General features: G+C 39.8%; 1 protein-coding gene across 2 annotated transcripts in view; it reads left to right on the top strand.

Moving 5' to 3' along the window:
* The first annotated feature begins 501 nt into the window (after positions 1-501).
* The window catches only part of LOC139700287 (probable methyltransferase TARBP1), a 39,734-nt gene continuing 15,349 nt past the window's right edge, over positions 502-24,886 (top strand). Inside the window, exons 1-8 of one of the 2 annotated variants that reach the window (XM_071598924.1) lie at positions 502-595; positions 14,035-14,490; positions 14,565-14,728; positions 14,819-14,890; positions 15,102-15,354; positions 20,413-20,565; positions 23,028-23,192; positions 23,786-23,977. In XM_071598924.1, coding sequence (XP_071455025.1) covers positions 545-595; positions 14,035-14,490; positions 14,565-14,728; positions 14,819-14,890; positions 15,102-15,354; positions 20,413-20,565; positions 23,028-23,192; positions 23,786-23,977 — 1,506 coding nt within the window. In that variant the 5' untranslated portion in view covers positions 502-544. Of the gene's footprint in view, positions 596-11,463; positions 14,491-14,564; positions 14,729-14,818; positions 14,891-15,101; positions 15,355-20,412; positions 20,566-23,027; positions 23,193-23,785; positions 23,978-24,886 lie in introns of those variants that run through there. The other variant, XM_071598923.1, reaches the window with a different exon arrangement.

A 24,886-nucleotide genomic window follows, 5' to 3' on the forward strand; every position in this document is an offset into this window, starting at 1 on the left:
CGAAAATCATAATACGAAGGCACTGCAATAGTTTCATCTATTACTCACATTTTGAATCGAAATAAATACCTCGCATTCCACCGGAAAGTTTTGTGGCAGTGTGTGCAAGCAACAGGTGGGAAAGGTGAGTGATATAAGGAAGAATAAGGCAGAGGAAGGGAGAAGTGAAAAATATTAGTTGAAAAACTATGAAAGAACGTGCAAATCTATCGGGGGAAGACCTTGATTATCATGAAATAAGTATTATTTACATGACATTCACGTTCGCTCCTACAATAATGTGTGGCCGTGCGAGACCAACTTTTTAAATATTGAATCAATGGCGTTGTGGTATTCATATTACTTCACCGTCCGTGTTTGATTTTGTTCTCTCTTTTTTATTTATCCAATAGCCCCATTTACATTAGAGAGCATTTCCATTGTGGTATACTGTACTCATATTATTTTTTTACCCGTATTGCAGTGATTCCACGAACGATCAAAGCACGCGGAATTTTGGAAGTTAAGAGGAAATCGAGCAAGCAATAAACTATGAAGTATTAACATGCATTTCTGGAAACGTAACCCAGGCGTTTGCACTAATGCGCCGTGGCTCGTATCCTTTCTTATACATTTATATCTTTCCTATTTCATATACTATCCCAAAAGTGTCATCAATTATTTATTTTATTACCAAAACGTAGCCCCGATACAGCAGAAACAACTAATTGAGCGATGCTCACAAGAAAGAAACACATCTGCATTGACCATCGTAGAATTATTGAACGGAGAAACTAATGCGTCGTTATGTCTCAAGTGTGCGTCCAAACATTTGATTTTCCTCGTCAGTATTTGATCCTTTTACCTTATAAACAAGAACAGAGTATATTAAGAGCATACTAAATTTCATTAATGGAATTACAGCTGTTTTGTCTTTAATTCCATAGCTTTCGTTCATCACTTGTTTGTTATTATTGTCATGGCAACAGCGTTGCCGAATGTGTGAGTCGCAACAAACAATATGGCGTGCTTCAGAAACAGCAGTTCGTCCACACACAAGCTATAGGCTTTCCAACTGAATAACATGGAGCAAATTCTTAACGGTATGGCTTTTTATTGGCGTAAACAAGGATATGCTGCTTCAGGTTGAAAAACTTAGAGAATGCCTGAAATGGAAAAGGAACACGAAAAATCTTGTATGGTTACAAATGTAAGAACGGAGGTTGACGCTTAATTAAACAACTTATTGTATTCGTTGCAGGCATTCGAAGGCATACTATTTAATGTCTCTTCAGGGAATTTAATAATGAAAAAGCCCGTGAGAATTGTTGGCGCTGGTGTTTCTTCACTTTGTCCTGCGTCTCTTTTGAAATTATAGATATCTCTTCCTACTCTCCTGAAATAGCAAGCATAGTGTGTAACATATGGAGATTGTCATGAAAGAATTCATCGAATGAGTAAAATGGATGAGTGAGCAAGTAACCAGTTATATGCCCGATTCTTGAAACTCTGGATACGGTCAAATGTCAACTGAGTAGGTAGATATTTATGCAATCGTATGCTCACATTATGAAATGTGCCGGAAGTAAATGGCAATCTGCAACAATTAACGCTTAGATTTGCGTTATCTCTTGGGGTGATGCTGTGGATGTCAGATCTTAAATGTTAAGTTTCTAGGTTAACTTTAACATGAATCAGAGCCTTAAAGATGTATAAACTATGTACAGTCATGATAAAAAAGGTTTGCAGGTATCATGTGGTACATAAGCAAAAGAGCAAATAGCTCTGTTGTCGTAGCCAATTTTCATGACACGTTTCGGGGGAATGTCCCCAAAACTCAACGCCATAATTCAAACGACATTGAAAGAAGGCATGGCAAAGTGTTTAATACTATTCATTTGAAATGAGAAAGTTCAGTTTCAGTAAGATATAAAGAGCTCTGCTCAGTCAATTACAGATCTGACTGATGTGGGTCTCCCATTTTAGTTTTGTTAAAATATAAATTCATAATATTTTAGCAGTTTCAACATCAGTAATTTTTCATATAAAACTGCATACAAAATGTTTAGTTTTGTGAGTATTTATATGTTAATGAATGATAACAAACCATTACCATCCTTAGCCTGTCTTGGCACGCTAGATCATACCTTTGCATCTCCTAGGTGTTGATATTTTTAGACTGAAGTGGTGTCATCAGCATACAGTACAGATGTAGGTTTCATATAACAAGGCAATTCATTAATCATGATGATAAAAAGTAGCTTGACATTCTTCATGAAAAGATAGGCATATAAATTATCAAAGGAAAACAAATAAGGCCATGTCTTTAGGAGTAATAATAACCCAATAATAACTACTGAATAGTTAACAGAAATTAGGTGAATCAGACTCTTGCTAAAACACAATTTTAAAGGTAATCAGATAAGCAACTACTAATAATAACCACCATGCAAATGTGAAGCTGAAGGATAATAGAAGCCATAATAAACAGAGGAGTTTTACGGGGATGCCAATCGCTAGCACTATTCAACGTATATGTAGAAGAGTCAATGAAGGAAGCAAAAGAATTGGGCATCAAAGGAGTCAAGGCGAATGGCAAAGGAATTAACATGCTGTGGTTCGCAGACGATGATCGCAGGAGTAGCAAAGATGCAAGAGGACCTGCAAGCAAATCTGATTACAACAAACCAAGTACTTTGGGAATATAATATTAACATCAACAAGAAGAAAATAAAAATCCTTGTGTGTGAAACAGAGAAGCTGAATCCAGAGATATCACGATTCGAGGAGTGAAACTAGTGGAATGACGTTGAATCATTCATCTACTTGGGCAGCAATAATAATCTTATGTAGTGACAACGTTGCAATTTGTCTCGTCCATAATGCAAACTTATTTAATTTAATCCCAATGCTTTTCTTTCCCGTTCCTTGCTTACTTAACAATCTCCCATCAATCACTGCCTTCAATATTCTAAAGAGAACTTATATACAATGGACTAAATCTTCGTTGCAGGCTGCAAAATTATTTGATTTATCCCGTAGGCTTAACCTTGGAATTATTAAAACTTATATTTTCACAGTCTTTAAGTACAGCATAATAATCCAGTGCATTAAAACTCCCTAAATTAACTCTCCAAATCTCATGTATACATTGTTTTGTGAGATGATTTTGGCAAATGATTTATCACAAAGCAATGCGTTTGTCAATGCTATGTCTGCGATGCTATAGACACTCAAATGGCATCCATGAAATGGCATCAATGGTGTCTTTAAAGAAATAACTTCCAATGTCATTTCACAGAGCCAATTCACAAGGATGTTATTCTTAAGCAAAAAGCAGTGGGTAGCAATGTTTGGGAATTAATCCCAAGACCGTTTTATTTATTATCGGGCCCCACTTGTATATCAACGCATTGAATCTTATTCATCTTTTCTTGTTCCCAAAACTGAAGAGGCTCAAAAAGGGTTGATACTATGCTACAATTGACGAGATAAAGACTGAATCGAAGGAGGAGCTGAACAAGATCAGAAAAACATATACACTCCAGACTCTGCTCCGTCGACGTAAAAATATATGCATTCTTTATTGCAGAGGATGTTACTAGAAAATAAGGAGGCATCTTTGGAAAATTGTAGTGCTGCCCACCAAAAATTGACATTCCTTTGGTAAAGATTTTATTAGGAGCAGGAAGAATCTGTTGAAACAGTTATCAAAAAATGGATGAAATGTCTATTACTGTGATACGAGAAACTTTTATGCAAACAGAAATTGTAATAATAGAAAATAATGTGCATCGTTATTGTAATGTGAAAATACATAAGAGATTTCCAAGCAGGTGCCTGTAAAATAGAAATACTTAAACCTCAATGGCCAAGGTTAAGAGCCACCCATCAAAGAGTGATAAGGAAAGACAGTAATGCAACATTAGACCCAAATATCGCGGTGAATCAGAGCCAGGAGTAATTCGAGAAATTAAATGCACTTACCTTGATTTATTCGAAGAAACGTTGCATTTTGCGCAAATGTCAGTCTAATCTAGAAGACATTTAAAAGGGGGATAATTTTTGGGCAAGCAGGAGGCAGGAATTGCAGCGATTGGATGGAAGGGGAAGAGAGCGGCTTAATGCATTATGGAAGAATAGTCCACTGCACTGTATAGTGGAGTGTCACGACGTGCTCTTTTGAACAACATTAAGAAATGTATTGATTGTTGGCCTTGAACCCAAACAAAATCTACATTAAAACAATTCATTCATTAAACAATAATAATGATATTATTCCAATATCCTTCCTTTGTTTCGTTTTGCAGAGGAATTAAGGAAACATTCAACAGACCTTGGTCGCTGAGTTACCACCAATCATTAGCATGCAGTCCTTACTGCTGGCAACTAAGAAGTCCTGCACAAAGTAATTGCACACCCACACACACACATCTAAGTCTCCTGAGGGAATAAGTGATAACTTGTCCCTTTGCACCCAGACACAGCTTACCTTCTGGAGGGTAAGCTGTGTCTGGGCGCAGAGGGACAAGTTATCACTTATTCCCTCAGGAGACTTAGATGTTTGGGTGTGCAATTACTTTGTGCAGGATGTCTTAGCGGACCATTCTTCCGAAATAAGCCAATGACCTCCTCTGCAGACCCCTCCACTTCCCCCATCACATCTATGGGGCTGCCACCATATTTCTACCAGAGGAGATGATTGGGGAAGAAGAAAAACCATATTCTTTAGACACATATAGATGATTTCGACCACGTAACAAAGAAATATTGAATAACAAACTTTGACAGCAACAAAAAATATAAAAAACATAAAAAGATCACTTACACGTTATTTCTCGATCATTTCAACGGAATTCAACTCCATCTTCATCAGAAGAAATAGAAGCAATGACTGCTGGAATAGGAGAGGTGAGGGGTGCGAGAGAAGGGAAAGGAGCCAGGGGAAGGGGAGAATGGGAGGCAGGCAAGAGGAATGGTTGGGGGAGAGGGGAGCAGAGATAGGGAAGGTGGGAGAGGGAGGAGGTAGAATTGACACAAAATCAGAAAAGAAAACAAATCTGCTCACAACAACTGTTGCAACATCCAAGACCCAAGTTTCAACTTACAAAGTCATGATAAAGACCCTGCAAGTCGAAACAAAGGCCACACACACTAAAACTCATGCGGAAGAACAAAGTATTCACCTCTCCGATATACATCACCTCCACAAAGTGACAATTTGGACCATTCTCATCAGTAAACGGCAATTAGACCCGGTGGGAGTCTGTGGTTGAGGGTGGGGGTGTAGGTTGTTTGAGTATTTTTTTATGGAGGGGAGAATCTGGGCATCCTCTTTGGAGGAGGGAGTGGTGAAGGTTTTTGAATTATTTGTGAGGGTTTCGGGATGGTTGCAAATACGGTGATAGAGAGGGAGCGCTTGGTATGGGAGGGGTGGCAACTGTCGTAATGAAGATATTGCCGCTTATTAGTGGGTTTAGTGTGGACAGAGGTCAGGAATTTGTTATTGCTAAGGGAAATATTGACATCGAGGAAGGTGATATGAGAGGATGAAACGGTCGAGGTGAAAGACAGAGATGAGGAATCATTGAGTTGGGAGATGAAGGAATTTAGGGAATCTATGCTACGTGGCCAGAGTAGAAAGATGTCATCAATTTATCGGAGCCACAGGAGTGATTGCAGAGGATAATTGGAAAGAAAATTCTCTTCCAGGACACCCAGGTGGAGGTTTGCATATGAAGGGCTGAATCTACTTCCCATGGCACAGCCCTTTATTTGGAGGTAATAGTTATTGTTGAAAGAAAAGGAGTTGCGGGTGAGAATCAAATTAAAAAGGTCAATGAGAAAATCGGTGCTGGGGATGTGAGGGGTAGGAGGTTTGCAGAGGAAGTGGCGTAGGGAAGAAAGGCCTTCTTGGTGTGGAATGGATGTGTACAAGGAGGTGACATCAATAGTAGCCATAGTGATTTGGGTGTCAGGAGGGAGGGAAGTTGAGTGGAGCAATCTGAGGAAGTGGTAGGTATCTTTTATAAAGGAGGGTTGGGAGTGAACTAAAGGTTGGAGGTCGTAGTCCACGAAGGCGGAAATTCTTTCGGTCGGAGAGCTACGAGAGGAGACTCAAGGGCGGCCTGGGTTGTTGGGTTTGCGGATCTTAGCAAGGATGTAGAAGTGAGGGATGTGTGGTTGGGAAGGGGGAAGGAGGGAGATGTCCCTGGGGGATGGATTCTCCTTAGGGCCGTTGTCTCGGAGAAAAGCGATTATTTCTGTTTGAAATGCAGGGTTACGGTCAGCAGGAATATGTTGATAGGAAGACGTGTCGGAGAGTAATCCGTCACTTTCTTGTAGGTAGTCTGCAGTGTTAAGGACTACCACTGTCAAACCTTTGTCAGCAAAAGTGATGACTGGGTTGGGGTTGCGTGTTAGTTTTTTTAAATCAGCTACTTCGGCCGGGGAGAGATTAGGTTTTGGGTTTGGATATTTAAGGAAAGAAGGACTAGATGATTTGGACAGGAGAAGATTGATAAAGATTTAGACTGGGGGATTTGGAGGGAGCGGTTGAGGTTCAAGGTGGGAAGGTGGCCGGAAGTAAGGGCGCTGTGTATGTGTGCGAGGAATTGAAGAGCGCCGGGTTGCATCGCCCAGAAATGTTGCCATCTAAGGTTTGTGGCAAAATTTATGACGTCTTCGAGGTTGGTCATGCCATTAACCTTGCGGTTGGGGGAGAATGAGAGGCCTTTTCCCAGAAGTGAGGTTTGGTGCTCATTCAGGGTGGTGCCAGAGAGGTTCAGCACGTAGTTGTCAGTATCTATTGTTTGGTCGATGGGCAGGGAAGGGGTGGGTTGAGAAGGGTTTGCTTGGTGGAAACGGCTAGGTCGAATTCCGGTTGAAGGGGGGGAAGGTGGAAACTAGTCACTAAATCCGGTTTGTGCAGGTAAAGGGGTGGGGGAGGAGGGCTAGGTTTGACAAGTTGGAGAGGTAAGGCAAGGCCTTGGCGGAAGTAAGAAGTTCACAGATTGGACAATTCATTTAATGCTTTTCTGTGTCCGAACTCAAGGGAGCGGAGAGTCGATTTCAGGATTCGGTTTACATTCGGGAGGAGATGTGGGGAAGTGAGAGAAATAATGTTGATGAGGGAATGTGTGGGATTGTGGTTTAAGTGAATGAGGCTATTGTATTGATCCCGGACTAGCATGCAAAATAGAAAGGACTGATGAAACTTTGGCGCATGTAGACTGGGATGTAGGACGGAAGGTAGGCCTGATAAAAAGATCTTAATGCATAAACCATTGGGAATGATACCCAATGCAATGTAGCCGAAAGAAATTCAGAATGGAAGTTAATTGGGCGAGCTAGAGAGAAAATTTCTTAATCTGGCGTAACCAAGATGATGAATGATCAAAGTCATTCATCATGAGAAGGGTGAAAAAATAAATAGGAAGGGTGTTCGCATGGAGATTAAGAGGAAAAAGAAAAATAAGAGAAACAGTGGTGAAGGGAAGAATAGGACACTGTAAAAGGTAGTTACAGCTTGTTGACAGGAGATGTCTCGGTGATTGCTCATAGCAACAGTATCGATGATTTTGTCAAAGTAACACAGAAGTGTTGAATAAAAAACTTGGACCACCACAAATGATAACAGAACAATCACACTTTATTTCTTAATAAATTTGATAGAATTTAGCTCTGTCTCCTTCGCAAGGAACAGAAGTACTGACTGCTGACATATGAAAGGAGAGGGATGCGAGAGGAATGGTTGGAGGAGGAGAAAGGGAGAGGAGGCTAGTAGAGGGGAGCGGAGATAAGGAAGGAGTGAGAGGGAGGAGGTGGAATTGAGACACAATTGGAAAAGAAAATAATTTGCTCACCACACCTATTGCAACATCCAAGACCAACTTACCAAGTCGTACTCAAGATGCTTTAATTCAAAACAAAGGCCTTGCACACCATAGCTCATGCGGAAGAACCAGGTATTCTACTCACTGATATGAATTGCATCCACTAAGTGACAATTCACACCATTCTCACTAGTAAACCACATTGAGGCCCGGATGCTGATAGGAAATAGAAAGCTGAATGAATGCAGTTTCAAGAGTTTTTAATTCTATAGGGTTGTCGGATGATGCAAGGGACGCTAGGAAAGAAACATTGTAGCACTGGTTGAAGGGGGTGTTATGATGGAAAGCATGTTTAGGGATAGGAAGACCCGCGGACAGGGAGGAGGGATTGCACGAGGCCCGGTGGTTGTTAATCCAAATGTTGGCCAATGTAAAAGGCCGGGCAAGGTTTACAGGTCATAAGATAAACGAAATTCTTGGATGTGCAGGAGGAGTAAGGTAAGGGTGCGAGAGATATATGGTGGGAAGGAATGGGGAAGAGCAGTGAAAAAAGGGCGAGTTTTGCATCTTCCTCGATGATATGGACTGGGTATCCTCTCCTATTCCAGCAGTCATTACATCTATATCTTCTGGTGAAGACAGAGCAGAATTCCGTCGAAATGATCAAGAAATAACATGTGAGTGATCTTTTTATGTCTCTATATTGTTTGTTGCTGTCCAATTATGTATATATATATATATATATATATATATATATATATATATATAAACCATAAACACAGTAATCAACCCAAAGGTCGGTTTAGTAGGTTATGGTAGAGTTCACCCAGTACTAAGCCCGATGGGGGGTGAAATTCACGCATCAGGGTAGGGGGGCCAGTTACTTTCCCTCTGCCGGTTATGGTTTCCCTGGAAGATCTGGTACCCGAAAAATCACATAACTTGGGTGGAGCTGCAGGTGCACAGAGTGCCTTGCTCAGGAATCGGACCCGGGACCCTCCGGTCAGCAGTCCAATGCTCTACCCACTTGACTACCGCGACCCACACACACACACACACACACACACACACACACACACACATATATATATATATATATATATATATATATATATATATATATATATATATATATATATATATATATATATATATACACACACACACCCGTGGTGGAAGAGCTTGTGCGTTCCGATGACCCTTAGAGCAGTGCTGGCGGGAGTAATAATAATTGCTCCTGGTAGGGTCAAAAACCAATTGATTGACAGTAATATTCTAACTATAACAAAATTTGGAGGAGTTGCGAGAGAAATGGTAAATTCAGAGTTAACTATAATTTTCCATCCATCATTACAAAAGTGGACTCATTTCGCATTTCTCCACCATACCTCACGCCAGCCCACAGCAAACATAGAAGCAGACCTCTGCAGTCGGAAGCCGTTAACTTGAAACTCCCTTCAAACCTAGATGGACATACATAAGGCTTTAAAAATCAGTGGAACACTTTCTGGCACAACAGAGTGACAGGGATTGGTAGAAAACGTGACCACTTTTGAAAACTGGAACTTGGCAATCAGTTCTTATGTTTGCCAGCTGGCATTGGCATGCAATCCACAGCACAGCTACCCCACTCACCTGGACTTGGGAGTACGGCTCAATGATTTGGCCGAGGTTCTATTCGAGCATGGTGTTGTACACTTAAGTGGTTTAACGGTAGCTTAAGTGGCTAAAGCACTCGACCGGATATTGAGGGATCTGGGTTCGAATCCCAGTCAAGGCGAATGATTTTTATACTCTGAAATTGTTGTATTGAAATGCATATTAGCGGATGACTCCGTTAAAAGTTACTCTTGCGGCATCTTCCGCAGTTTCTTTGGAATTTGTCAGAGTAATACTATCTCTAGGCAGTGTGTACTTTTTCTTGCGTGGGGGTGTGTAATCCCAGATGTTTCGGAGGAGAGGGTTTCCGGTTTGTAACAAGCGCGAACTAAATGACGTCGCTTGTGGGTCCGGATGAATTCCGCGACGGAAGGAAGATTGTGGGCGAGACGGACATCGGCCATCCGGGTCAGTTTGCCGATGCGTGACAGGGCCCGGGTGGATTTATTTTGGGAAATTTTCAGTTTGGACCAGATCGACTTGCGAACAGCGAATATCTCGCAGCCGTAAAGGAGCTGCGGTCGGATAATCGCCGTATACAGGCGGATTCGCTCGGCTGGGGAGAGAGAGGAACCACTAGCGGTAAGGAAGCCGAGTTGGTTCCTCACGACTAACGCTTTTCGGCGGCAATATTCCAAGCGCGGCGAAAAAGAAAGCTTTGAATCCAAGACTATACCCAGAAATCGATGAGAAGAGTCTCGCGGAATCCTGTGTTTATTGAAGAGTAGAGCGATGTGCGAGGGTAGTTTACGCGTACGTTCGAAATGAATGTGTGTACTCTTGTCAGCGTTGATTTTCCAAGTTTTTTCCAGGCGTGTATTTTTCTGAGGCGAGCGTTAAGTTTCGTGATGTTGGTATGGCATTGTCGGGATGATGCCGCGATCGCGGTATCGTCGGCGTACATGAGTACTGAAGTAAGGGGAGAAAATGGTAAATCGTCCACGTAAATATTGAATAGAAGGGGGCTGAGGAGAGAGCCTGGCGGCACCCCAGCCTCCGCTTGTCGCGTCGAGGAGAGAGAGTCGCCCGATGACACGACGAATTGCCTATGCGAAAGGAAGCTCTGGATAATACGGAGGAGGGGGGAAGGAAAGCGAGGGAGATGGAGTTTGTAAGGAAACCTTCGTGCCAGACACGGTCAAAGGCCCTGGCGACAACTAAAAACACAGCGTCTATGACCATTTTCTGGTTGAAACCGTGGGAGATTTTTTCACAAAGGCGAAGGACTTGGTGGATGGCCGACACGTGTTCGCGAAAGCCAAGCTGTTCTGGCCGTAGGATGTTTTTTTCCGAGACATGCTTTTGAAGACGAAAAAACGGTCGTATTAGAAATAATATAGATTACATAAAAGAACCAACTTGAAAAAACCTATCTCCATGGGCCAAGTTCAGTGTCGGTTCGTAGTCACTTTTGGTGGGCCCTGGCTACTAAACTAGGCCATGAGCATGGGGTAAGCGAAAGACTGCCGAAGGTATATGTGGTGCCTAGTGTGTATTGTAAAATTTAGGGGAAAAATGTTCTAGTTTAGGAGATATTGTGAAGTAATTTCTTGTTTTTGGTGTGAAAAGGCGACTCTGGTGATTGCACTGGGCCCTGGATGCTACATTAGGCTATGGATGTGGTTTTTATGCCTACGTCGTGATAGAGCAGGCATTGCCTAGTGTTTTAGTGGTTTTCAAGAAAAGTACTTTTCTAGTCGAGCAGATATTGTCAAAAACGTTTTCGTTACGACCTCTTAGTTTTTGCTATAACAGACGCCCTCCCGCTCGGGCTAACTTCAGCGTAGTTGTCTCTCTAGGGCCGTATATCGTATACTACATAATTCATCCCGGTCTTACAATTGCAAGTTATTACAGGGAGTATCACTGAGTATAATATGTCCGTTGTAGTCGGATTACTGCAATGGTTTAGGGGATTTACTTAGTTACTTCGGGCAAAAATATTTACGTTGGCATGACTGAAAAATCCAGAGCTCCAACGGCCGGTAGATAGTCGTGGGCTAAGTTCAGTTAACTCTTCGTGGGCTAAGTTCAGTTAACTAGTTTCGACTACATGTACAGTGTAGTTGTTTAGTTCAAGTTTCGAATGGTGTTTGAAGTGCCAAAAATGACGGAGGTTTTACGTGAAAGGTTGGCCGTTGAGTTTACTTACGCCAATCATTTTATTAAACTTTTAAGTTTGAGTGGAAATGTTACTGTTATGGAAAGAGTTAATGGGCTCATTGATGACATTTTCCACTCCGAGTCCAGCTGTGTTACCAGTGTCCTACTAGGTTCTAGTAGATTACAGAGCCTGAGATTATTACTACTCATGAAATTTGAGTTAGTTGAAGATACTGGACCGTTAAAAACGAGTATAATCTCATTACAAACATGTAAACAGACCGTGGACTTGTGTTTATTGGATTTTGATAATTCATGCCCTGCAGTGAATTCTGATGTATTGGAAATAAATTTGTGGATGCTGAATGAAAATGACTTTATAGACATTGTAACAGGTTTGCTGAAGACTTGCCAAGAGTGCCTTGGACATTTCTTATTATCAGGGGTATGCAGTTATGAAGGTTCAGTCGTCTCCCCGGTCAATATTTTAAATTTAGTTGAGTCAATTCTAATTGTGCTTTCGGAAAAAAAATCCTTAAAAAGCCTTTCTTCTCCTCAGCTTCTTGTTCTAAATGATCCCCTGAATTTTGGGACTATTTTTGTTGATTTAGCATTTAATGATAATAATTCTCTCTCGAGTCACACTTTATTGAAGATATATCCAAGGTTTTCGTGTCTACCTGTCAAAGTGCCTTTGTTAGATGATCTGTGGAGTCGCATTAAACGTGAGTGGAAGGGGCTTAAGTGGAACGAGTTCAAATGTCACCAAATTTACTCTATTCTATGTTCTCTTGTTAACTATCTTTTCCCTCCAAAGTTAAAGGAAGACCAGGAAAATGGAATTGTATTGGTGAAGGACAATGTTTTATGGGAAGTAATTTTTTATGGACTTGGTCAGGAAGATCCCTTGATAAGGAAACAATCAAGGCTTCTTCTGAGGAAGGCATTAGATTTTGTTAAATTAAATTCTGAGCAAATTGGAATGAGTTTAAATTTGGAGTTACTTAGTTGGCACAGTTATGCCACTAACGACTTAATGAAGGTTTGGAGTGAATATTTTTTGGTTCTGGAAGCCTTGGAAGAAAAGCAAACTCACTTAATTGAACCCATATTAAAGAATTATGAAAATTCCACTTCCCCAAAATTCAGTGCATCTATATCAGCTGCCTGGAATTTACCTGTCTATCTGGGAATGTTCAATCATGATAGCAACTCAATTGTTAAATGGGGATTGCGTTTGTTTCTTACTCAAGATCTCAAGTTTTATTCTTTGCCATCAGTGAATGTAGATTATTTTATTCTATATCCAGTTATTGAAACCTTGAATAACAACTACTTATTTGTCAAGCAAGAAAGTGACTTTGATATCGAGTGTGGTCTTCAAAAATTATTTTCTTCCTTTGAAAGTATGCCTCAAAAAATAAGACATAACTTTTATTCTCTGATTCTTTCAAGAATGTGCAGCATCAACTGGGGCCCTACGTCTCTTTTCTTTGTGATGAGGTCATTGTCTTCCTTTACTGTAGAGGATAAGCCTTGGAATAATTCGTCATTGGCAACAATGAAGCTGTTTTTGACTAACACAATTCATACCCACAGTCCGTTGATACGGGGTGCTGTCCAGTCATGTTTACTTGCTATGATGGTCAATTTTTTGGATAAAAATACTAGTTTGTTTTTCCTGGCTGATATTTTTGGGGTATTTTGTAGCAATGAAGCATTCAGAAGGGGGTCTGAGTCTTGGTATTTGGTTGTGAATTGGCTAAAGACATTCATCAATAAAGAAAAGGCTAGCAACTTTGTATCTTGCTCTCTGTCCCAATTTGTTGATCCATCATCTGCAGCAAACACAGGGATTTGCATAAATGCCAAAGCTTTTACACGCATGTGCCTTCTTCTTTTTGATGCCTCATGCCTTCTGGATGGATTAGAAGCGCATCAAGCCAAAGAATTTTGCCAACTCATGGACCCTCTCTTCAGGTTTTGTGTGAAAATATCCTTGAGACCTCTTGTCCCTAATTCGGTGATTGATTGCAACATTCAGGTATTAAGCAACTTCATTGAGGAATGTAGCAGCCCGTCAAGTTCAAATGATGTCACCAAAAGGGTTATTCTGAATGTCACCTCCAGTCTGCTTGAAGATGTTGTGTGCTGTTACAGGAGGAGGCTGTTTTCAGTTGGGCATGTGGATGATTACAGCATCGTCCAGTCATACACACAGGCATTATATGTTATTTCAAAGGAGGAAAAATTGATTCCTTATTTTCTAAAAGCAAGTGAGAGCTTAGTTGATGATGCGTTTCTCATTATTGATTCCCAAAAAGAGTTGAATTTGAAAAAATATTTTAGTATGAAAGTCCTGTCCTGGCTGGCCAGTTTGTTTTTGGATCCTTGCTTGCATGGTATTCCATATTTTAAGAAGTATAAAAGTAAATTATCTGAATACATGGTAAACAAGATATGCTCAGGGGATATTAGTAGAACTTACAATGTGGTTACATCAAGTGAAAGCAGCTGCACTAGGGGTCATCACACCTTTCAAGCTCTCATCAAGTCAGAATATTTGCAATTGCATTGGACTATGCTGCAGTCCCTTCTCCAAGTTGGTGGGCTAGCCAAAGAATCAGTTCTCTCAATGAGGAAGGTGAAATCGTTCGTGTCTGATGCGATGGAATCGGTGGAAACAGGTGGCAGAGAGATACTATCTCCAGTGATGAGTGTGCTAAAAATTCTTTTGCCAGAAATCATTGATGAATCGCTTGATTTAGCCTTGGAATGCTGTTCTGTATGCTGGAAGGCTACATTTGAGCACAAGAAGTCGGATTATTTTTGGGTCGCAATTGAAAAATTTATTAAGATGATGTTTCAAGAGAAAATAATGTCAGTGCCCAATTATAAGAAGCATGCATTGAAGGTAAGTTCTCAGCATAAATCCAGCACAATTGTGAATTGAAAAATATGTGTACTAAAGATGCTAATAATTTGCAGTATTCGCAAGATATATACATTCATGGTCAAACAGTTGGAAGGATTTTTCAAATGTTTGTCACCCACTTGAGCAAGGAAATCAGGTCACCGGTACTGTGGATGTCCTATTACACGGTGCTAGTGGATGCCCTTGTATTTGGGCCGGTGCTCAGGAAGGACCAAAAGTAAGTCCCTTTGAAATATGTGTGCTGGGCAAGAATAATGATGATTGTATATCTAGATGAAATAATTATTTCAATGCAACTCTTTTTTAGAATATACAAAGACACTTGTGAATATATTTTATCTTTTGGCCCAAAATATTGCTTAAATTCATCCCTGGCATGGTAAGTCACTTTAAAATTATGTTTTCCCAAAAAAATATGTTGAGTTCCAGTATTTCAGTCTCCCTGTGGAGAAGATGAGCCCACTGAATAATTACATGAAAATTAATGTTACCTCGCTCTTTATCGATACTGGTATGTTAAAGAATGCATTTGAGAGGATAAATTGTGTTAATGAAATATTATTGTTTGATAACCTTTATTTTCCAAATAGTGAGCTTTCGTGTAGCACTAATGTCCATGTTAAAGCAGTTACCATATTGATGAACATTGTGAAAATAGATTTGGATGCATTGGAGTTCAAATTATCGTCTCAGAATATATCCGGAGAAGTTGCTGATCACTTGTGGCGAAATATTTTACAGACAACCAAAGAAAAATCTCGATACTATGGAAATTCTCATGTTCATAGACTAAAGCAAAGGGCAATGCAGAGCCTTTTATTGCTGGAATTGTCCTTGAGTGAGGTAAGTTTGTACTGCATGATTGAAATGCACAAACCATGATGTATATGCCCCTGAGAAGTATCACTCAGTGGGACTCACTTAACACCAAAATGGATAATACAAAATTCCGATTGACATAAAATTTAGGCATGGTTCATTAATGGTCTTGGTCCATAATCCTCGTAGGATCAAACCCATGACCCTGAGAGGTCGTGGCTCCAATTCCCCCCTGGTGGATTTTCCTCTATCTAGGGCTTGGGTGTTAGTAATTGCCTTTAATGTAATATATAGGGGTTTGGTGGAAGATGGGACTATGAAGTCTATCTCGCCCCAATAAAGTCGAGAAATAAATGAACAAAACAGTCCTCAGTTGTACTCAACATCTTCAAGCAACTAGGGCTATCTTGCTAATGTTGCTTTCCATTATTCTCCTTTCATATACATTCAGCTGATTTCTCTTAAGTATCAAGTTTGTAAATTTTAAAAAATTCTGCGAAAGATACCTTCATTTTTGGAGTAAATTTTAGTTTTGGAGATGGCAGTTCATTAAAAAAATTAGCAAATTATCCGAAAATGCTTAAATGCTTGCATAATCGTAGTGGAAATCAACTAAAAGTGTAAATTTAGCTGCTATAAGTTGTGGCTAATAATGGTGGTAGATCCAAAACTGTCATCTGCGCAGAATTTGGAATATCATATTTCACCTTGTCAACAGTTATTGAAAAATAGTAGGAAATAAGGAATTCAAGAAGAGCAAGTTTGAATCCAAACAGAAGCATCCACACAGAGCAAACAATGGCGTTGGTGTGCTCAGCTGATCATCTGGTTTAAAGAAAGAAGAATCCCTGCTCTAATTTCCCGTGTAGTGCCAAAGCTTAACATTTGGGAAAATAAAAAGAGTGAATTAAATATTATATAGTAGGAATTTCAAATGGCAGAGCATCTGTTAGATCAATAATGAATACTAGTAAACAGTGTTGTATTTTTTTATTATTGACCTCTAATGGTGAATCAATTAGGTTAGTTCACCAATTAAAAATTTGTTTTCTAATTTTTGATACTGTGTGTGTGTTGTGTGTATATATATTATTATTAGGTAATCTACCAGTTGAGGTAGGTTTTTGGATGGACACAGCTACTCAATAAATATTTTGTGACCCCTAACAAAACACAAAATCCAGTGTCCTACTCTACATCAGGTCCCTCTTCATCAGTCAGTACTTTCTTCCAAAATCCCTCTGTCGATCAACACCCCCTTCATCCACTTAGCCTGCCTCCATAGGATTTCTCCCAAAAAACCCCTGTCCTCGCCCACCATACCAAGTACTTCCTCGTTTGTTTTCTTCTCTATCGATTTCACCTTCTCCATTCTTCTCCACACCCACATTTCAAAAGCCTCAAATCTATGTCTATCCTCCTGCTTCAATGACCACGTTTCCGCACCGTACATAGCTACGCTCCATATCAATGTTTTACGAGTCATGTAATATTCCTTCCATCTCTCTTGGATCTTTCCTGTATCAGCTATTATCTCACCTGCCTTATCTCTAACTGTTAGCATAGAACTTCCTTTCTTACTTCCCAGTAAATATTTAACTTTGCTGTACAGCGCACCAATTTCACCCTTCCTCAATTTCACCCGCCTCAATTAATTGTTTAACTCTTTGTACTTCATTTTGCCGGACTCCGTGTGTACATTCTTCCATTTTCTCTTCTCGTCCATCTTTGTAATCATCTCATCCGTGATCCATGGTTTCCTAGTCCTTTTCGCGTTAATGGTTCCAATGGTACCTTTTGCGGCTTTCGATAACCCTTTCTTGACACTTTCCCATTTTTCTTTGACAGAACTTAGCTCTTTACCATCCTCCGTGATATCCTCTACAAACTGTTGGTACCACTTCCTTTTCAATCCATTTAACGCTTCTACATTCCATTTTCTAACTCGCCGCACCAGCCTTATCTTTTTGAAATGGATGCTACATTTCACAACAACGAAATTGTAGTCAGAGTCCGCATCCACTCCCGGGAAGCTGCGCGAATTTATTACACTGTTCCTAAACCTGTGTCTAACCAGGATATAATCTAGCTGATACCTTTGTGAGTCACCTGGTATTTTCCATGTATACCTGCACCTTTTGTGGTGTCTAAACCAAGTGTTGGTGATGACTAACTCCTGTCTCCTACAGAACTCAACTGCTTTCTCCCCGCGGTCATTCCTCATGCCTAAACCGTAGTCCCCCGCCTCATCACCATCTTTTCCTTCGCCTGCCGTCGCCATGTTTCCCTGCAGGAACACACACGATCATGTCCTCTAACTGATCGTATATCCTATCGGCCTCTTCTTCCTTGTGGTTGCACGGTGGCATGTAAACCTGAATAATAACCACGTTCGTCGGTTCTGCTTTTATCTCTACTAGTAATAATCAATCCGTTACCGACTCAATGTTGACTATGCTTCTTCCTACCTCTTCCTTTAATACTATGGCAACCGCTCGTTGGCTCTCGTCCCCGCCGCTGTATATTATTCTATAATTATCACTCCAGTAATTCCCGCTATCCTTCCATCTCACCTCGCATAGACCTAAAATATCTATATTTCACCTTTCCATCTCTCGCTCAACATTCTCCAATTTCCCTGTCCTCATCATTATCCTAACATTCCACGTTCCTATTCTAACTAATGTGGTCTTCTTCTCCTTCGTCTTCTGTCCTGCTGCAGCCAGTTTTCCCTTGCAAGTGTTTCGTGGGATGATGATCGCGGAAGTCTTGCCTCCCCCGCTGCTGGGCACGACACACGGCCGATTGGGCCGAGCCCCGTAGTTGCCAGGACTCATATTCCCTGTAGTATATATATATATATATAAAACTTGGACAACAGCAAACAATATAAGAACACATAAGAAGAACACTTTTTTAGCTCTGGACACATTAAAAGAACACGAAATTTAGCTCCGCCTTCATCGGAGGAAACAGAAGTACTCAGTCCTTCTGGACTGAAGAACTGTTTCTTCCGATGAAGGCGGAGCCAAATTCCGTCAAAATTATTAAGAAATAACGTGTGAGTGTTCTTTTTATGTGTTCTTATATTGTTTGTTGCTGTCCAAGTTTTTAATTCAACACTCCTGTGCTGCTACAACGAAATCATCTATTCACACGCATGCTATACACATGCACGCTATACACACACGCACACTCAATCTATACACATGCGCTCACGCACACTCACACTAAACACACTCTCACGATATACGCACGCACACACACGCGTACTCTAATGCTATACACACACACACACACACACAGTCTTAGTCTTGGATGTAATGAGGGTAGTTTTTTACTTGGGATGGGTCACCAGGTATGATTCCGGCCGTGTTCCGATACGTCCAGGAACCCGTGGTTATTCACCCTTGGGTGACTTTGCGAGACCAGACCGAGCCCAATGTCGTACTTGTCCTTGTGTGTGGTGTAAGTGCGTGCGTAAAGAGTATTTTCCCTTCCCTCTTTTAAATAAAAACACACACTCCTAGTAGTAGTATTTAGGGGAGGCAACCGACAGCTGAGGTCATTTGCGCCATAGGGGAAGGACAGGAAAGGATGAAGGGTGGAGAGAAACCCGGCGTCGGGATTAGCCTTCTACTCTAATAACAAAAGGCGCCAAAGGGTCCGCAGCTTAATGTCCCATCCGACGGACGGCGTACTCACTCAAAAGTGCCCTCCAAAAAGCACCTCAAGTAGTGAAGGATCTCAGGTTTTCCCGGCGTATGGTATTCAAGAAGTTCTCTCGGGTTGCCCAGCGGGTCAGGTTGCCGTACACCGACGTTTGGAAGGCTGACTCTGCCATCGTCTTCAGGGTGAAGTGAAGTAAGAAGTGAAGAAGAGTCACTTCACCCTGAAGAAGATGGCAGAGTCAGCCTTCGAAACGTCGGTGTACTGCAACCTGACCCGGTGGGAAACCCGAGAGGACTTCTTGAACGTCAAGTAGTGATCGAGATACCCCTGGAAAGTATTCAACACCGCCAGGGTTTGAACCCGGGCCCTCTGGGTGGGAAGCCAGTACGGTAGCCACCGCAACGTCTCGATTCCCACCCATACTCTCGTGTGTGTGTGTTTGTATATATTAATTTTTTTTCAAGGTACAAGAATGTAGAATAGAACATCTTCCCCTTCCTTCTTAATGTGTGTGACAATGTTCAGATGAAATTTGTTTACTGCAAAATTTAGTTAACATGAAATGTTTCTTGTGGTCCCAAAGATTTTCGGTAAACAGTTTTTAATGGATAAGGCTTAGTAGGGCAATACAGTTATTTCATCAACTTATGCGTAGAGAAATTGAAATGGCATGAACATGGCATGATAATGATAACCTATAATAATACTAATAATAAAACAAATAACGTCGTATAACATTTTGAAGGTTATGTGAAATTAAGTTGATCATGAACCCATAACAAGGATGTTTTCATATGTTTTTATGAATATGTAAAGTTACATATCGTTGATACTTGATGTGGGAAAAATTTTATACCAATGGAGATTATAAGTAAACCAAGTAATTTAACCTGTCTGGTTATTTTTATCTCTTTCGAAAGGTTGTACATATATTAAGTGTTTTAAGATATTAAATCTTACAGTGCCTTTTGTCAAATTTTAGTTTTGGAGATATAGTTGAGCGTATTGCCCTCTGTTGTCTGCCAATTGCGTTCATTCTTCTATTCCTGAAATTCTAGTATTATTTAATGTGTTGGAAGGTAAATAAAAGAAATTATTTATTACATTCAGTTTTTGGAATAAAAATCAATACTTAACCCTCTTAAGCTGATTTGATTTCAAGAGAAAGTTAATTTGGCACATTAGATTGTTTTGGGATGAGATGACATTTATTTGAAATGGTATTGAAATTATATGCTGATGTCCTAAAATAACAATGTAAATTAGCCATAAATAGCTAGATATTACTTCAAAGTTACAATTTTTTATGTGCCACTTTCTCCTTTTTATTATTTAAAGTTCTTGCTGATGTATTTGAGTATGGCATCCCTTATTGCATTTCATGCGACACGTTCTCTTTTAACGCTTCAGGAACAGTGCGGGCAGTTGATGGATTCCCTCTGTGATAGTCTGCAGGTCGAGAGCCACCAGCCTAGTGTCAAATACTTGCAGGAATGGCTCCTGGTTAGAATCCTCGTTCACTACCCTAATTTAAGGCAGAGAATGTGGACGATGTTTCAACAGGTAATTCACACATTGCTAATTTAGTCTTTGACCTTTCTGTGAGTATTATAAGGTGCTAAAGTTAAGGATACCATTTTTACCAAAAGATGAAAACTGTTTTGTGAAGAGCTCATAGTGTAACTCAGCTGAGCTTAAATTAATATGGATTGGCCAAATAGTTTTGACTTATATGATATTAATCATTCATTATTATTTTTAAAGTTATTCTACTGATTATATGTAGGATTTTGGTGTTTCCTGAAAACTATTGCTTTTGATCTTTGAACAAATTACAAACATTAAAAACCATTTGTCTTACCTCAGTAGGGCTTATTTTTTGTCTTCATTAACTTAGTTGATGTTAATCCTTGTTTAATATTTTTTCTTAATACATATGTACCTCTTTGTATTATGGCCTCACCGATGTACCATTCATGCCCAACATACTGTCCAGACATATTCCACCCCCTTTTTCAAAATTAGAGTGACATATTTATGTATAGTTGGCTGGTACCATAACACCATTGTAACAGCTTGTGGGGTATTTTTTAGATGTCAATGGAGGCAGATTTTATTGTCTGTTCATTGAATTTCTATTGTAACTGCTGTAATTCTCAAAAACAGCACATGCATTAATGATAGGCTGAGAGGAATATATGTTTTCTCACAAAATATAATTAATAATTGGCTCAATAAACAATGGATGGTAGCAAATTTCCACCGGGTAAGATATAGTTTATGCCCGTGTTTCGATGTATTACATCATCTTCAGGGAACAAAATGAAGTGAAGTTCCATCTAAAGTGCATTTTTACATCCCAGGACGAGGGAGTGGATGTAGCAGGAAAGGAGGGACATGTTGGGGATAGGTTGGCCCACCAGCCAATGAGATTGCAAAATACTAAGTGTGAAACATTTTAAAAACAGCACACAAAGTCTCTGAGGTCCCCTTGGGTGATTTGCCAATCACTTAAAGGCAATAGGAATGGCATCTGGACACTGGTCAAGGTGTTTTTGGTGGACCCAGGGACTAAGCATTGCTACATTTAGCACTACCTTGCATGGAACTAAATATCCTATTACCCAACATTAAAATAAACCATTTTAAAGCTTCATTTGCTTCCTACTCCCATTATTCAATGCAACAGGCCTTATCTCCTCCTCTCTCTACCTCATGCTTCCAGTATTCTCTTCTCTGTCTTAGTCTTCAGTATTTCGTAGTCATTCAATACACCATGCGTCCACTTCACCTCCTTTCAAGTTTCTCCTTAATTGTGTTTTGCTTTGTGGCTGAATTTTTGCAGAAAATAGGAATAGATTGGAGGGGAAGGAGGCTAATCCGCTACCTGTACATGTCTCAGACTGCTCAGGTGCGAGTGGGAAACGGGGAGTCCGGATGGGCAGTGTTAGGAAGAGGTGTAAGGCAGGGTTGCCCATTATCACCGTTGCTGTTCAACCTGTATGCAGAGGAAATGATCAAAGAGGCATGGGAAGAGCTGGAGGTAGGAATGAAAGTGGGCGGGGAATTCATAAAATCAGTTAGCTTCGCTGATTGCCAAGCTTTAGTTTGTCAATCAGCCAAGGGGCTGCAAGCATTGAAGCATTGCTGAGTGAATTGGAAATTCAGTGAGACAGGTATGGGATGAGAATCAATATTAATAAAACAAAGGTTATGCGATTTTCTAGAAAGAAAAAGGCCAAGCTTAACATTAAAATAGGAGGGCAAAAACTAGAGCAGGTAGAACAGTTTACGTATCTCGGATGTGTTTTGGACCAACACGGTCAAAGTAGTAGGGACGTAAGGAGAAGAATTGCGCTAGGCAAAGAGGCTTTCACAAGGAGGAGGGAGTTGATGACGGGGACTTTGAGTAAGGATGTTAAGAAAGACTCGTAAAAACTTTGATATGGAGCGTAGCTATGTACGGTGCGGAAACGTGGTCATTGAAGCAGGAGGATAGACGTAGATTGGAGGCTTTTGAAATGTGGGTGTGGAGAAGAATGGAGAAGGAGAAATGGACAGAGAAGAAAACAAATGAGGAAGTACTTGGTATGGTGGGCGAAGAGAGGGGTTTGTTGGGAGCAATCCTATGGAGGCAGGAAAAGTGGATGAAGGGGGTGTTGACCGGCAGTGGGATGTTGAAGACTGTGATAGAGGGTAGAATGTTGGGCAAAAGAGGAAAGGGAAGGAACAGGATAGGGATGTTGGACGGGATGAAGGGAGGAAGAAGGGAGGATGAAGGGAGGATGAAAGTACTCAGAGATGAAGAGGGACGTGCTATAGAGTAGGGTGATGGATTTTGTGTTTTGTTAGGAGTAATAAAATATTTGTTTGGTAGTTGTGTCCATCCAAAAACCTACCTTAACCGGTAGATTACCTTAAAAAAATTTTATTAAAAAAAGATAATTTTTTTGATTTTCCTGATTGATATGTTTGAAATTAACTCATTGCCTTACTCATTTTGTCATTATCCTAATATTTCTCAGGCAGGTGTTAAAAGACCCGGCTGCATGAGCTCATTCTTGTGTGTGGCCTTCCACCTTTCCATGGCCTTGCCCCAGAGTGAGCAGGAGGAATTCATTGGAAGGTGCATTATGTATATCCATCCATGGTGTATGGCTCAGCAATTCATTGTCCGTCTTTTTGCTCAGGTATGTACTTATCTGGGATCTCAGGATATCTGTCTGGAATCAGTTATTGCCTATTCTTTTAGGACGTGGAAATATTCCAAATTTTGGTCTGGAAAACCTGGAAAAATCCTGGCATTTTTTTCCTTCAATTTCTCTGGCTGCACTGTATGTGCAATGGCTCTGACGGAAATCTCATTAAAGTCATATGATGCAGATGAATATGCTGACGAGAGAAGTATATGTATATAAGGACATTCATTGTTTTAATTTTGAAATTGTTTGTTTGTACCTTTTGCTGGAGTTGGCCATCAGATGCTCCATAAAGTTTTACTCATACAATTTCCAAAAATGAATGAAGTTTTGTTTTAATATTTCATTAATTTATTCACTAATGTTTAAAAAGCCATTTACACTCTCTGAAAGAATCACACCCTTGTTATACTTTGCTCAGAATTTAGGTTATATAATTTGTATCTTCCTTTTCCTTTCCTGCAGTGGCTCCCTTCCATTTTCCAATTTGTTGTTTCTTGGTCACTATGAAATTAAATTAAATTAATAAAATGAGAATTAAGTGAATATTATATTTGTATAGCAACTATTTGTTTGTGTTTCAGGTAGTTTTACAAAAATTGTGGGAGGTGATAGTCAAGGAGAATTATGAGAAGACATTAAATAAATTCAAAGTTGTTTTTGAATGTGTAAATAGCAGCTTGGAACAAGGTGGCAACACACAGAGAAATCTTCTTAAACTCAAAGAGAGCTTTTACTTTAAAATATTTCATCCCCTGGATCATTTTAGCATGGAGGTGAGTGTAGTGAAAGAGCATGTAAGCAAGTAAGCATGCAGTTTGAAATGAGAGCTTTAGTGGCCTAAAATTAGTCGTCTTCATTATTATTTGGGACTTGCACTTTTTGCATGCATACTAATTGAAATGTTTCCCAAATTATTTTTTATCCTATAATCTCTCTTTATATTGCTATCATTAATGATATTATTTTTACAGAAGACCTTGTTTCTTGCATTTTACATTGATACAAATTATTTCTTAATTCGTGTGGAGATATTCCAGGCATTATCTTGCTAAACAAAACCAATGATTAATTCAAGGGTTGACCTAAACTAGAGTAAATTTCACTTGGAATGTTATTTCCATGATATGGATACGAAATAGTTAGCATATCTTCTGATTGGGTGACATGTCTTGTGGTAATAACTAATTACTATGGATAAATAATGTGATATACATATCCTCTTTAGGGTTCCTCCCCTGAAAATCACTTAGACATTTCCAAAAAGGATTCTGCTCATTATATAACAAGTGCTATGGACAATAGTACATGAATTCTAAGAGTCTATCTCTGTTATCTTAAAAAATCTAGAATAAATGATTATATATGTACGTTTTAATACGAATAATGATATCCATAGCTACAATGCTAGATTTGTTAATTGCCTACATGTTCAGTAATTATAATGAATCAATTTCTTGGTATAATTATTCTTTTTGTATTATTTAATTTAAATTGCATTTGCATGTAACAAATTATAATTTTGCATTTCTAGCTTGAATCATAAATTACTTTAGGTTATGTTGATGGGAATCCATTTATAGAACCCATTCTAAGTATGATATGGACCATACTTCTACAGTTTCAAATTGTGTGTGATCATAATATCTTGCGGCATGGATTCATTCTTTGTGCATTTGTATGCA

Source organism: Hetaerina americana, unplaced genomic scaffold (assembly GCF_022747635.1).
Source record: "Hetaerina americana unplaced genomic scaffold, ioHetAmer1.1.p SCAF_10, whole genome shotgun sequence".
NCBI classification, from domain to species: Eukaryota; Metazoa; Arthropoda; class Insecta; order Odonata; family Calopterygidae; genus Hetaerina; species Hetaerina americana.